Here is a 14,690-nt window from a genome sequence, read left to right as displayed (position 1 = left end):
AAAATACCAAACAACAACACCTTTTTGAAGGTGGTTTCCAAGACAGATGCTCTACGGGGGGGAGGAAGGCTTTAAAAGAGGAAGAGAAGGAAGAAGGGTGTTGGTGAGGGGGGTTCACTGGTGCCAGAGTGCGGGCCGGGCAGCATCTGTCTGGAAACCCCCCCGGAGAGGCGCTGGCAGCGGCGAGGGGACGCCCGGCCTTGGCACGAGCAACGTCCCAGCCGTGCCGGTGCGGAGCCAAGGCACCCACGGGTCCCCAACACCACCGCGGGTCAGGGCTCGAGGAGGCCCGGGCAATCCCCTGCCTCTCGAAGCGTTTAAAACTTCTCTAGAAACGCCGACACTGCCCCACATGCCGGAGCTGCCAGGAGCTCGCCAGCCCCGCGGCACAGGTCCCCTCCGGACCCCGAGTGCCACGCCAGGAGCGCCGGGTCCAAAACCAACCCCCCCGAGCCGCAACACAAAGCCAAGCCTGGGCTGAGCGCCCAGCGAAGAGCTCGGACGCTTGCCGGCACGTCCACCGCCTCGCCACAAAGACCTGGCCGAGGATGCCCACGCATGGGCAACGCGCCCACGGGGACGAGCTCCGGCCCAGCGCGCGGCCCCCCGGCCATGCACCCGCCGCAGGCAGAGCGTGTACCGCATTTCTCTGTGGAAGAGCTCGGCCTTACGCACGGGAAGAGAGCGAAATTCAGTCTGCCAACACCAGCACGGGGGCCAAAAAAACACGGGAGAGACTTCCCCCTGCCATCCCCTTCCCGAGACTTTTTTCTTTTTTAAAAAAGGCTGCGGCGTGCAGCATTAACAACAGCTTCCACAACACCAGCTCAAGGCATCGTGTACTGTACAGCATTCAGTATTTCTTAATATAAGACAATAAGGAATTATCGACAACTGATAAGACAAAATAAGTTATAAAAAGTAACAATGTACAATCAAGATGGATTTCTTTTTTCTCCTTTAAAGGAGGCTTCTCTGGGGTGTTGCGGTGCCTGTGCTGGGGGTCTCCCCTCGCCGCTGCCCTGCTCCTCCCCACCCTGTGTGGTGGGACTGGGGGCACCCAGGGGAGAGGGCAGAGGCGGTTTTGAGGTGAGCACCCTCCCAACCCACCGACGGCACTCGGCAGAAGGGCCGGGAAGGGCCAGAAAAGACGGTCCCTGCACCAAGCTCCATCAACACCAGAGATCACCATGTCCCAAGCTAACTCACACACACCTCCCTGAAACAAAAAACAACAGATATTGCATAGTTTTGCTGTCAGCAGTCTTCAAACAAAAAGGAGAACTTTGTTTTGCTTTCAGAGACAGTGACTGTCCTCAGCTGAAGACCTGGGGGGAGTCTCTTCCCCGGCTCACAGCAAGCTCCCAAAGTCTTCCCCTGTGCACGCGATGGGCCGAGGCTGCTTTTTCAGAGTATAAAGCTCAAAGCATGAAGCTGGAAGGGAGAGGAGATCGCTAACGAAGGGGCACCCTCCCTCCTGGTGAGGTGCGGGGACGGCGGCAGGCGCAGCTCAGTGGCATGACGCGCGGCAGGCAGCGGGGCTTTGCCCCTCCGGCGTGGTGCCAGGGGGGGTTCGGAGGAGCTGGAGGCCAGCCCGGCCCCCAGCACGGGCGCTGCTGGCTCACCCGGATGGATCCAGCCCCGCTCCGCAGAAACCAGCCAAGGGCCTCATCCCAGTTCAGCACCCCCAGGCCCTCCCCCGCGAGCATTCCCTCCCTTCCCCAAAGGAAGCTCCAAGGAAAGCGTGACTCCATGCATGAACACACATGAACATGGATGCACACACATGAACACGCATGCCCAGCTGTCCCCAGCCGCCCGTCCCATCCTGCACTGCCGCCGCGACCCCAAACCCTACGATCCCGCATCCCGAGCCCTTCCCAAGCTGCTCCCCAGTGCCGTGGCCCTCGGCTGCTGTCGCCAGCCCAGCCGCTCGCCCACAGGCACATCCTGGGGCACTCGGCACCCTCGGCACCCCCAGACCCTCCGTCCACGGCAGCCTTGGGGACAGCCTGAAGCCACGCCAGGTCACACTGCCCTGCAACGAGTCCCAGCGCTCTTTAAAGGGGGGTCCTTCCCTTCCCACAGAGCACCCCGCTATTCCCACAGGGGTAATATTTTCTGGCTGCTCCAGCCACCCTGGAGACCTCATCCTGCCCTGCACCTCCACCAGCCACTGGTGAGCCCCCCCCTCCACAAACAGGGGTGCAACGCCCGACCCAGCGCAAGAGCACGGCCCCAGGCGCCTGAGCATCCCCCCGGCTCTGACCTTACCCCCGGGGAGCCGCCGGCCGGAGCGCGGGGGGAAAGGAAGACATTTCTCCATGCCCTGCAGAAAAGCACAGCTAGCAGTTTAAAAACAACAATTAAAACAAAAAAAAAAAAAAGAAAAAAAAGGGATGAATAGCTTACTCTGAAAGCAGGCTGCCGAAGAGAGAGGGCAGCTCAGTGGGACGGAGAGCTGCTCCCTCACTGGCACTGTCTCTCCCCGGCCCAAGCTGCTCCCTGCCCGCCACAGCCCCTCGAAGCGCAGCCGGGGATGCCCCTGAGCACGGGACGGCGGGGGTCCCTGAGCCCGGGAGATGCCTCCCAGACCCCCGGGAGGGGGGTTTGTGGGATCGACCCCAACATCGGAGAAAGACCCGCAGCTCCGAAGGGAGGGACGAGGTTAAAACGCAACTCCCTTTGTCGAAAATGCGACCGAGGGCCTTTTGTTCACAGTATGAAATGAGCTGAACTCGGCAAAGCGGCCGCGGATACAGAGAGTCCTTTGGTGTCAGGGAGGGAGGAAAAAATCTCAGAGGAGAAACCAAGAGTCGGGGAAACAAAAGTCCGTGTGTCAGTCAGATGTCCTGGGTGAAGCAACCTTAATGATTTAATACCTTAAAAAACAGATCTTCAACAAACCCTCCCAACCCCAAACCTACAAGATCAGCAAAACCCTGGAAACCAGCCACAGGGACGAGTCCTGATCTTGTCACTAGCCAGAAATGGTGGGGGTTGGGGGGGGAGGGAAGAAAGAAGGAGGATGGGGGGGACATGGGGTACAGCAGGTCCGAGGTGTGCAGCTCAGGCTTGGTCAGCCACCAGGACCATGGGGGCTACCAGGTGCTGCCCAGCAGCCACCACCTTGACCAGGTTGCTCTTCTGCCGCCGCTTGGCCAGCTTGGACTCAGAGGGGGGGTAGAGCTGCATGGCCCATGAGGTAGCACTGATGGTGACGGGCCGTGCTTCCTCCTCCGCCTCCTCTTCCTCGTCCTTGTCGCACCATGTCAGCTGGCGGTTGACGGCGACGGCCTCTGCGGCGAAGGAGGTGAGCTCTTTGGCACTGCTCTTCCTGCGGGGAGAAAGCGTCTCAGGGTGGGATGCGGGGGGCTGGAGGGAGGTTAGGGGGCAAATATCGGGGTGTCCCCTCGCGCTCATGCCACGCCAGACGGGTCAGGCACCAAAAACACAGCTCCAGCCCGAATCACGTGCTGCAACCGCTGCCCAGACAGTGAGATCCGCAGCCGAGCAGAGCTGAGAGCGGTTCACTGGGGAGAGGAGCCAGGATTTGGGGGACTGGAATGTGTCCCCCACCCCCACCCCAGGGCCACCACGCTCACCTCTACAAGATGATGGGGGTCGGCAGGCTGTTATCCAGGGCACACTGCAACGAAACGCAGCCAGGTCAGAGCCGAGCACCCCGCAATGGGGTGTCCCCCCACCCCGGCATTGGGGAGTGGAGGGGGGGAGGGGGGGGACAGAAGCACTCACCCCCTGCACCCAAGGGTGCTCCAGGACCTGGGCCGCGCTGAGCCGCTTCTTGGCATCTCTCACCAGCAGACAGGAAATAAGATCTTTGGCCCCAAAGGAGATGTGCGCCCAGTCCTTGTCGGGAAACTTGTACTTCCCTTCCTGGATGTTGTTGAAGAGCATACCCTGGGTGTGGGGGGGAATATAAAAGGGGCTGAGCTGGGAGGGGTGCTGCCAAACCAGCGGCGGGTTTCGGCACTGCCGGGGTCCGCCACGCACCTGGCACACGTAGCACGCCTGGCCGCAGTCCCAGTCGCAGCTGAAGCCGCAGTGGCCCACGAAGCGGGGGTACCCACTCAGCATGAAGTACAGGAGGACGCCCAGGCTCCACAGGTCGCAGCGCTTGTCGTAGGTGGGCGCCTCCTCATTCTTGTAAAAAGCTTCCACCACCTCCGGGGCCAGGTATTCGGCGGTGCCGCACTGCGGGGAGAGGCAGGGGTGAGCCCCAAAGGACAGGGGAGCGATGGGGCAGAGCTGAGAGACGGGGGGGGGGGGGGGGGGGGGGGCGTGTCTGCCAGAACTAAGGGGCTACCCCCTCCAAAATGAGGGTGCAGACATGGCCCCTTCCCGGGTTTGGTCCTGGCAGGGCAGATCATCCCAGCCAGGTTTCCCATCGCCACGCGGGGGATGTCACAGCCCTGCCACCCCAAAAAAAATAAAACCCTAAAGGGGTGCAACACCCCCCCGGACCCCCCCCCAGCACTGCCGCCACCGGGCCGGCTCAGCGGGGCAGCGTCCATCCCATCGCCCGGGACATGGCGGGCAGGCGGCGGGGACGGAGCCGGCTCTGCCTGTTCCCCTGCCTGACGCGGGCAGGACCGCTGCAGCGGGCGCCGGATCCGGTGCCGGAGGAGTTAATGCTGATGCGAGGCGAGAGCCAGCAGTCCCGTTCCCCCATGGTTCCCCCACGGCTGCCGGGGCTCTGGGGCTTTCCAGCGCACGTGACCCAACCTGCAGCCCGCACCACCTCGTGACCAGGGGAGAGCAGACCTGCAGCCAGCAGATAATTACCCCGTAACATAACGAGAGGCCTCCTAACGAGACGCCTCGCCGGCCTCGGCAGCTGATGCCACCGCAAGAAGAAGAAAATCACCCACGCAAGCCCAACCCGCAGCACCCTGCATGGGCTTCCACCCGGCAGGGACCGCAGCACCCACCCCCCCTCTGCCCCCGCTGCTGAGAACGGGAAACTCGGGACACCTCAGAAATTCAGGTCCTCCCCCTGGCGGAGGGGAAACGCGGAGGAACGAGGGGCGGGGGGGTGTTTTGGCCCCCACCTCTGCTGTTGGGCACCCCGCGTTGGCCAGGGTCTGCCCCCCCCCCCAGCACGTGAGCACCCCGTAAACACCGTGAGCACCCCGAAAACAGCGGGGCACAGGGCAACACCCTGCGTGGGGGGGGCCCTGCTGCTGGTGATAAGGGGAGCAGGGCTTTCTGCAGGGGGGGCAGGCTTGGTATGTGCCCCCCCAAATGTGAGACAGCTCCTTGCAACGTAGGGGCACCCCAGAAGCTTTCGGGGTGCCCACCCTGCAGGGGCTGCACCGCACGCAAGGAGCCCCAGCCCCCTCTCACCCACAACCGGAGTGGGGGGGATCACGGTGGCCCCCCCAGCCCCTCGCCTGACCCACTTCTCCCCGAAAGCGCAGCCTCTGCGCAGCCGCCTCCGCCGGGGCCGGCTGTTTGTAAGGCTCACGGCAGCCCGGGCTCTGCGCCAGCCCCCCCTGCGCTGCCCGGCCCCCCCGCATTACGGAATCTCATCTCGCCTGCCGCCGCCAAGGAGGGTCCCGCAGCGACGGGAGCGACGAGCAGCGGGGGGCTGCACGCAGCCCCAAAGCCTGGGGGGGCCCCTCCAGGGACATTCCCCCCTCCATGGACATTCCACACCTCCTACCCCCCCCCAGGACCCCCTCATTGACATTATACCCCCCCCGCCCCATGGTTTGCACGCTTACCAGCGAGAGCAGCTCCGGGGTGGAAATGGGGGAGCAATTGCCCTTCAGTTTGATGCCACTTGCCAGGCCGAAGTCACAGATCTTCACCGGGGAGACCTAGGGAGGGGGGGAGTAGTGGCCAGTGACCCCCCCGGAAGCCCCCAGGGACCCTCAGCCCCGCGTTCGCGCCCCAGCTGCCGCAGCAGCATCCCCCGCGGGGAACCAGGGCCCCCCTAGCCCCGGCACCACCCCCTGCTCCCCGCTCACCTGGTCCAGGCGCTCGCACATAATATTTTTCGGTTTTAGATCCCTGTGAGCAATTCCTGGGAGGGGGGAGAAGAGGCGATGAGTGGAAAAGCCTGCCCCCCCCGCCAAGATTTCCACAGCAGAAGGTCTGGGGGCGGCGCAGGGACCCCTCCCTCCCCACCCCAAATCACCGCCCGCGTCATGGCGAAGGGCAAAAATTGCTGCTGGCCCCGAGTCCCGGCCAAACCGGAGGAGCAGGCTCCGCACCGCGAAAACACGACGCAGCCGGGCCTGACCCTGCGCGCCCGTGGCCGGCACCGACCCTGCTCCTCGGGCAGGAGGGGGGGGGCAGCACCCCCCGGCTGGGGGGGGCACGGCTGCACCCCGGAGTGTCTCGGCTCACCTTTGCTGTGCAAAAAGTGCAGGGCGCTGGCAATGTCCCGCACCACCATGCTGGCCTCCAGCTCGTTCAAGCGGCACCTCCATTGGATGTGGGTCAGGATGGAGCCTGCGGCCGGGCGAGAGCGGAGTGGGGGCTCGTAGGTGTTGGGGGGACTCCCGTCGCCCCCGCTCCCCCTGCCCCGGCACTGCACTCACCTCCCCTCATCTTCTCAACCACCAGGTAAAACCTCTCCTCCTCCTCAAAGAACTCGATCAGTTGCAGGATGTTCCTGCGGGGACGGCGGCGTCAGCCTGGCATCCCCCCAAAAAGATCGCGGGGTCCCCCCCTTCCTGCAGCCCCCCACCCCGCACGGCTCCCCGGGGGAGGGCCAACGGAGGAGAAAATTGGGTTTCCAGCGACTGAAACCACGCGGCTGGGGCCCCCGGCCACATTCCAGCGGGGAGAGGGGCTTCCAGCACCGGGACCCGCTCCCTAATTGCTCGCAAACCCTCCTGGCTCGCTCGCCCCGCTCCAGAAACAGCCCCGCTCAGCAGCTCTCCACGGCGGGACGGCAAACGTCGCGGCAGCAGCTCGGCTCGCCCCTCGGCACCGCTCCAACTCGGCTGCCGCGGCCCTGTCGTTATGGCAAGCGGCTCCACGTCGCCTCGGGATGCTCCCGGCGAGGCCACGTGGAGGGAGAACCGCGCAGGAGGGCGGCCTGCCTGCCGCCCATGGGTGTCTTGAGCGTCAGCCTGGTCTCAGCCCGCGCCCTGTGGCCACGGTGGGGGATGGGGACGGCGGCTGCCCTGCGGTACCTGTGTCCCTGGCACAGATTCAGCATCGCCACCTCCCGTAAGACCCCGCTGCAGACGTCGCCCTGGCGCTTCTCGATGATCTGCAAGGCAAAGCGGGTGAGACTCACGGAGAGGCACCACTGCTGGGGAGGGACCGGGGCTGGCAACCACCGTGCCCCAACCCACCCGGCGCTGGGGACCCCCAGGGCCGGGCAGAGGCAGGCGGGGGGTGCCCGAAGGGGTTAAAGAAGCAGAACAGGCTGTTCCCGAAGGCGGGGCCAAGCCGCTCCCTCCTGGGGCCAGCAGCCAAGGCGAGCTCTGCGGCCGAGCCCCGGTGCAGCCGCCCTGGCAGCGGAGCACGGCCCTTCGCCCCGCCAGGCGCTGGCACAGTGGGTGCCTGGTGGACGTGCCATGGGGTGAGCAGGGGGTCTCCACCCACGGGGGAGAGCTGGGTGGTCCCACTGACCCCCAGCCCTTCAGGGCACACTGAACACCTAACCACCATGCAGCCCTCCCCCTGCCTCAGTTTCCCTGCTTGGCCACCCAAAAGCACCCCGGGGCAACAGGGGAAGCCAAGTGCCCCTTGCGTTTGGACACAGGGCCTGTCCCAGCCCCCCCACGCCGTGACTGGGAGCCTGTGGGGTGCAGGGACGCGGCACCACCATCCCCAACCCCAAAAGCATCTGACTCACCCCGACCCCTCTAGTGTTCACGGGGGCACGAAGACCTCCCTGGGGTGAGCGGGGGCTGGCCACCCTGCCGCACCACATGCCCCTGCTTGCCCCAAGTCCCTAGATGCGGTGCAAGCGTTAATTTAATCTCGCGTCTGCCCTAATTTACAGGGATAGGAGCGTGGCTAAGGGGGTTGACCAAGGTCCTGCAGCTGGGTGGTGGCAGAGGACAGCGTGCCACCTGCGTGGCCTGGCCCTGCCCCGCTCCTGCCCCTCTCCATCCCCTCTACCCCGTGAAACCGTCGTCCTGTGCCAGCTCCACACAGTCAGGAGAGCCAGGAGCCCAGGATGTGGAGGGCAGAAGGGGAAACTGAGACAGGGGGTGGGCAGGAGCCGGCTCTGCAGCCCCAAGCCGCAGAGCTTTACCTTCACTGCATACTCCTTGTTGGTGACGAGGTTAACGCAGGACTGGACTCTGCCTTGGGCCCCTTCTCCCAGCACCTCGTCGTGCAGCCGGTAAACATCTGGCAGGAGAGAGGGCGCCTGAGCTGCCGGCCCCACCGCGGCACGGGACCCCACGGCTGTCCCCGAGTCTGGGGACACCAGGAGGGCCCCAGCCCAGCCACAGCCCTGGGGGGGGACCCCTGGGGTCCCTGGGCTGCCCCGCTCACCTTCGAACCTGCCGGAGAAGCTGTCGGTGGCTCTGCAGTGCTGTTTCTTATTCCTTTTCTTGGTGCTGGGGATGTCGATGGGCTGACTCAAAGGCACGTCTGCGCCGGAGCAAAGCCACTGGCGTGAGTCACCCCCGGCCACCCTGCGGTCCCCCCAGCATCGCCACCCCCGGAGTAGCCCCCCAATGCCTTCGGGGGAATGCAGAGGGCCGACATCCCGAGGTCCAGGGTGAGGGGACCCCCCCGGGTGGACACCCACAGCTCACCAGGACAGGATGGGCACTCGAAGACGGGCTCCAGGTCAAACGCCAGCTCGAAGGGGTTTTTTTCCTGCAAGGGCCAAGAACACGAGTGAGACGGCAGCCGCCGGACCAGCCGACAGCGCCCGCCCGGTCCAGGCACGCCGCTGGCCTTGGCACACGCTCTGCTCGTGCAGGGCACCGGCTCACAGCACTGCTGCCAGAGGGATGCGGCAGAGCCGGAGGAAGAGGAGGAGGAGGAGGAGGAGGAGGAAGGGTTTGACCACGTCTCCTGCCGCGGATGTTGCCTCAGGGTCATGCCTCTGCGCCAGCAGCCCCAGGCCGGCACGCAGGCGATGATGAGAGGGACTGGGGCTGCGCGTACCAACCCAGTCCCGAATATCCACCCTGACCTGAACTACAGCGAGGGGGGCAGGAAGAAGAGCCACAGGGCAGGATGGGCTCCTGAGCCAATGCACCATGTCCTCCCGCATCCCCGCAAGGTCACGGGGGGCCGGAGCCCACTCAGCGCCGCTCCGGTGAGCACCGTGCCCGTGGCTGCGTGATGCCCGTGACCTGGCAGGATCGGGCCCCGCTCCCAACCCTCCCTGCACCCCGCATGGGTGTTGGGTGTGGGAACCACTGCCTCCCCCACCCCAAACCCAGCGCCTCCGCCCCCAGCACCCCAAAGGGGACATGGGGAACTTCAGCCCCGCCCCGAGCCACCCCACCGCGGGACGGGGCAGTGCCGGGGGCACCCGGCCGCGAGGCGAAAGGGCCCCGTCCTCCGCGGGGTTACGAAATCTGTTTGGGTGGAGGCAGCAGCTCCCGGCGGCGTTCCCCAACCCGCCCCGGTGCCCCGGTGCCCGGGCCGGCTGCCAGCCCCAGCGCGGCGCGGGAGCAGCCAGCCCCGGCCACCGCCGCCAGAAACAGCCTGAAAGCGCCTGTTTGCTGCCGGGGAGGCTCTCGAGGGGCCGGGGGGTCCCCATCGCGGTGCAGGGATGCCACGAGCATCTTCCCCCAACCAAGCACCGCTCCTGATGCCTGAAAATGCTCCTGTACAGCGTTTGGCCAGATTCCGCCCCCACCCTCCTAAAAAAAGACAGTATCAGGGTTTGCGGAGTGCGGTGCCACCCTCCAGCCCCCCCCAAGGCCCCCATGTCATGGCGGGGACGAGCAGCTCAGGCCCAAGTCCCTGCACCGCGGGCAGGATGAGGCCTCCCAGGGGGCACCAGGGGGGTACACGGGGGACAGGGGGCCCTGCCCGCTGCCGCAGCACCGGCGCACAAAAGGTTTGGGGGATGGGACACACAGGGCAGACGCTGCGCGGCGGCTCCGGCAGCGCATCCGAGGTGTCCCCCGTGTCTCCCCCGTCCTGGTCCCCAACCACCTGGGGTGGGGGGGATGGAGGGGGGGCCCAAACCCCAGCCAGAAGTCCTCAAAGCAGCATTAGGTGTCAGCTAAAATAAGCTGGGCAGGTTTCAGGTGAGCTCCCAGCATCTCTCACAGCGCTGGGAGCCAAACTAAACAAAGCTCCCACGAAGGTGCCTGGCTGACGAGAGCGTTTGGGGGACCCAGACCCCCCCCTCACACCCCCCGAGCGTGACAGCGGCCGGGAGGGACGGGGGTCCTGGTGCCCTGGCTGCAGCCCCCCTGCCAGGATCTGGCCCTCGCACAACAGGTCCCGGGCTGCGCCTGGCAGCCCCCCACCCCCTGCTCGCAGACGCGCGGTGAATGGGTGCAGCTGGGGGGGGGGGGGGGGGGGAACATGCAGCTCACCCGCTGACCCACCCCACGGGGGACACCCGTGGGAGCTGCAGCGGGGTGAGCAAAGCCTTGCTGGGGGGAAGAGGGGGGGGTGTGTGGGGTGTCTGACCCCGCCTCGGGGACCACCCCGACCCCCGGGCCGGCAGGACATGGGGGTCCTGCGGCCCGGGTTGGGTGGCAGCACCCTGGGCGCTCCCCTCCTTCCTCGGTGGGGAGGGGAAGGGGGGAGGTGGCTGATGTGTATCCGTCCCCCCCTCCCACCCCGGGCAGGGGATCCAGCCGCCGCGGACCCGCACCCCAACCCCGCACCCTCCCGTCCCCCCCCGGAGCACCCCAAACCCCTACCCCCCCCAGAGCATCACAGGGGCGGGGAATACCCCCTTACCTTGAAGGAGCGGTGGAAACCGGGGATCTCAGATTCCTTCTGCACCACCTTGCTGCGGGTGGGGGGAAGGGAGAAACAAAGGAGGGGTGCGGGGTGGGAAAAAGCCCAACCAACCAACCAACCAACAAAAAAAGGAAAATAAACCAGGAGGGGGGGCAGGGATGCGGAGGGGCGGGCAGAGCCATCGGGAAGGGGCCGAGGGTAGGCCGAGACCTGTGGAGAGAGGAGCCAGGGGGGGCGGGTGTCAGGGGACTGCGGCCCGCACGGGGCCTGCACGGAGCCCCCCTGGTCCCAAAACCCCCCCGGCGCTCACCGGCCCCGCAGAGCCGCCGCTGCCGGGGGTACCGCAGCCCGCTCCGCTCCGCATCGCTCCGCACCGCCGGGAGGGGACGTGCCCCCGCCCCCCCCCCCGCAGCTTTATGGCGGCGGCTTCACCCCCCCCGCCCCGCCCCTGCCACGTGACACCACCCCCCCGTGGGGACACACCCCCACCCCACCCCCCATGCTGTGTCCAGGGGCAGGGACCCCCACAGCCCACCCTGGCTGCACCGGGTGGGGTGCGGGGAGCCCCAGGGACAGCCCCCGGGGTCCCCCCCCGCCCCAGCCCACGCATGTTACAAGCGGGGCAGTGCTCAGCCGCGAGGCCTGCGTGGGTCAGAGCACACCCTCCAACCCCGGCCCCACCCCAGCTGGGTGGCACTGTGGGAGCTCGTCACGGCGCGGGTGTCCCTCCCTCCCCTCCCCCCACCCCACGTATCACTTGACGCTGACCTGGGCTCAGAACGCACGCGCCAATCGGCGGGGCCTCGGCCAATGACTGCGCATGATGTCACCGCCTGCACCGCGTATTGGCTGCTCGCCCCCTCCCAAGCCACCATCGCCCCGCCCCCCCGCGCCCCGCCCCTCCCAGGCACCGCGTCACGCTCCGCCCCCTCCCCGCAGTCCGGGTGTTCTCCCCCCCTCCCCCAAAGTGCCGGTGCGGCCACAGCGGGGCGGTCACGACCCCCCAGGCCCCCCCAAATCCCGCCCCTCTCACAGCCGGGGCAATCAGCGCCCCGCTCTACATTAGTGCTGCTAACGAGGGCACCCCAATTAGCTACACTCCTCCTAATGCACCCCAGGATGCCATTGGCCTTCTTGGCAGCCAGGGCACACTGCTGGCTCATGGTCAAACTGTCGTCCACCAGGACACCCAGGTCCCTCTCCGCACAGCTGCTCTCCAGCAGGTCAGCCCCAGCCTGTACTGATGCATGGGGTTGTTCCTCCCCAGGTGCAGGACCCTGCACTTGCCTTTGTTGAACCTCATCAGGTTCCTCTCTACCCAACTCTCCAGCCTGTCCAGGTCTCACTGGATGGCAGCACAGCCTGCTGGTGTATCCACCACTCCTCCCAGTTTGGTGTCATCAGCAAACTTGCTGAGGGTGCATTCTAACTCTTCATCCAGGTCACTGATGAAGAAGTTAAACAAGACTGGGCCCAGTACTGACCCCTGGGGCACACCACTGGTTACCGACCTCCAACTTGACTCAGCGCCGCTGATGACAACCCTCTGAGTTCTGCCATTCAGCCAGTTCTCAATCCACCTCACTGACCACTCGTCCAGCCCACACTTCCTCAGCTTCCCTAGGAGGATGTGATGGGAGACCGTGTCGAAAGCCTTGCTGAAGTTGAGGTAGACAACATCCACGGCTCTCACTTCATCTACCCAGCCAGTCATGTCATCATAGAAAGCTATCAGATTGGTCAGGCATGATTTCCCCTTGGTGAAGCCATGCTGACTACTGATAACCTTCTTTTCCTCCACTTGTGTGATGATGACCTCTAGGATAAGCTGCTCCATCACCCTTCCCGGGATGGAGGTGAGGCTGACCGGCCTGTAGTTCCCTGGGTACTCCTTCTTGCCGTTTTTGAAGATTGGGTGACATTGGCCTTTCTCCAGTCCTCGGGCACCTCTCCTGTCCTCCAGGACCTCTCAAAGATGATGGAGAGTGGCTCAGCAATGACATCCGCCAGCTCCCTCAGCACTCGTGGGTGCATTCCATCGGGGCCCATGGATTTGTGGACGTCCAGGTCGCTTAAGCAATCCCTCACACAGTCCTCCTCGACCAAGGGAAAGTCATCCTCTCTGTGGGCCTCCTCTCTTACCTCCGGGGCCTGGGATTCCTGAGGGCAAGTCACAGCACTAAAGACTGAAGCAAAGAAGGCATTCAGTAGCTCTGCCTTCTCCACATCCTCCATCACCAGGACACCCGCCTCATTCAGCAGTGGCCCCACATTGTCCCTAGTCGTCCTTTTGCTGCTGATGTAGTTGAAGAAGCCCTTCTTGTTGTTTTTGACATCCCTCGCCAGATTCAATTCCAGGTGGGCCTTGGCCTTCCTCGTCGCATCCCTGCATTCTCTGACAACATTCCTGTACTCTTCCCAAGTGGCCTGCCCCTCTTTCCACATTCCATGGACCTTTCTCTTCCACCTGAGCTTCGCTACAAGCTCCTTGTTCAACCATGCAGGTCCCCTGCCTCCTTTGCTACATTTCTTTCTCAGGGGGATGCATTGCTCCTGAGCATGGACAAAGTGACGTTTAAACAACTACCAACACTCTTGGACCCCCCTGCCTTCGAGAGCCCTGGCCCACGGGATTCCTCCCAGTAGCTCCTTGAAGAGGGCAAAGTCAGCCCTCCTGAGGTCCAGGGTTTTGATCCTGTTTATCGCCCTGCTTGCTCCACGCAGGATCCTGAACTCGACCATTTCATGGTCACTGCAGCCGAGTCTACCTCCAGCCTTCACATCCTCCACCAGTCCCTCCTTATCTGTTAATACGAGGTCCAGCAGAGCGCCTTTCCTTGTTGCTTCCTCCACCACTTGCATCAGAAAGTTATCATCAATGCTCTGTAGGAACCTCCTGGATTGCACCTGCCTAGCTGTGTGGTCTTCCCAGCTGATGTCAGGGTGGTTGAAGTCCCCCATGAGAACCAGGGCCTGTGACTGTGAGGCTGCTTGCAGCTGCCTGTAGAAGGCCTCATCAACCTCCTCCTCCTGGTCAGGTGGCCTCTAGTACACATCCACAATAACATCACCCGTATGAGCCTGTCCCTTAATTCTAACCCACAAGTTCTCAACTCGTTCCTCATGTGCCCCCAGGCCAAGCTCACTGCATTCCAGTTGCTCCCTCACATACAGAGCAACTCCACCACCTCTCCTTGTTGGCCTGTCTTTCCTAAAGAGGCCGTAGCCATCCATGACAGCATGCCAGTCACGTGAGTTGTCCCACCACATTTCTGTGATGGCGACCAAGTCGTAGCCGTCCTGCTGTATAATGGCTTCCAGCTCCTCCTGTTTATTGCCCATGCTGTGTGCGTTGGTACAGACACACTTGAGCTGCGCTGTCAATCTCACCCCTGACCCTGGCATGCCAAGCCTGGGCTCGTCCCTAGAGAGCTGGGCAATGTCCTCCTCCTCGTCCTCCTCATCCTCTTTCTCACATCCTGGGGGCTGCAAGGCCAGGGTGGGCAGCAGCAAACCCACCGTGCCCACGTTTCTCGCTGACATCCCCCAACAATGAAACACCCCCGGGGCAGCTGTGACCCTGTGGCATCGCCGTCCCCTTGCTGCCACCAGGCCAGGGGTCCCCCCTGGAGCCCCCCGCACTGACACTGGCCGAGGGAAAATGGGGAAGTGGAAGGTGGCTGCTCTGGGGCTGGGGGCCAGCATGGCCCCCCCCCCGGCCACTCGCTGCCCCTCCGAGGCATACACCACCTGCCCTGGCGCTGGGACCCCCGCTTCCGCGCAGGACGGCGGACGAGCTGGGCTCC

General features: G+C 64.6%; 1 protein-coding gene across 1 annotated transcript; it reads right to left on the bottom strand.

Moving 5' to 3' along the window:
• Window positions 1-691: 691 nt before the first annotated feature.
• On the bottom strand, window positions 692-11,759 carry LOC142365057 (MAP kinase-interacting serine/threonine-protein kinase 2-like). Its single transcript, XM_075445502.1, is given in 15 exon segments — window positions 692-743; window positions 3,140-3,337; window positions 3,606-3,649; window positions 3,757-3,921; window positions 4,015-4,215; window positions 5,748-5,843; window positions 5,994-6,049; window positions 6,376-6,480; window positions 6,570-6,643; window positions 7,170-7,249; window positions 8,246-8,343; window positions 8,491-8,589; window positions 8,757-8,820; window positions 10,882-10,933; window positions 11,653-11,759. Coding segments are annotated over 15 exon segments (1,491 nt in total).
• Window positions 11,760-14,690: the final 2,931 nt, after the last annotated feature.

The sequence above is a fragment of the Opisthocomus hoazin genome, chromosome 31, assembly GCF_030867145.1.
Source record: "Opisthocomus hoazin isolate bOpiHoa1 chromosome 31, bOpiHoa1.hap1, whole genome shotgun sequence".
NCBI classification, from domain to species: domain Eukaryota; kingdom Metazoa; phylum Chordata; class Aves; order Opisthocomiformes; family Opisthocomidae; genus Opisthocomus; species Opisthocomus hoazin.
The sequence above is the reverse complement of the archived record's forward strand: the minus strand, read 5'-3'. Positions and strand labels throughout refer to the sequence as shown.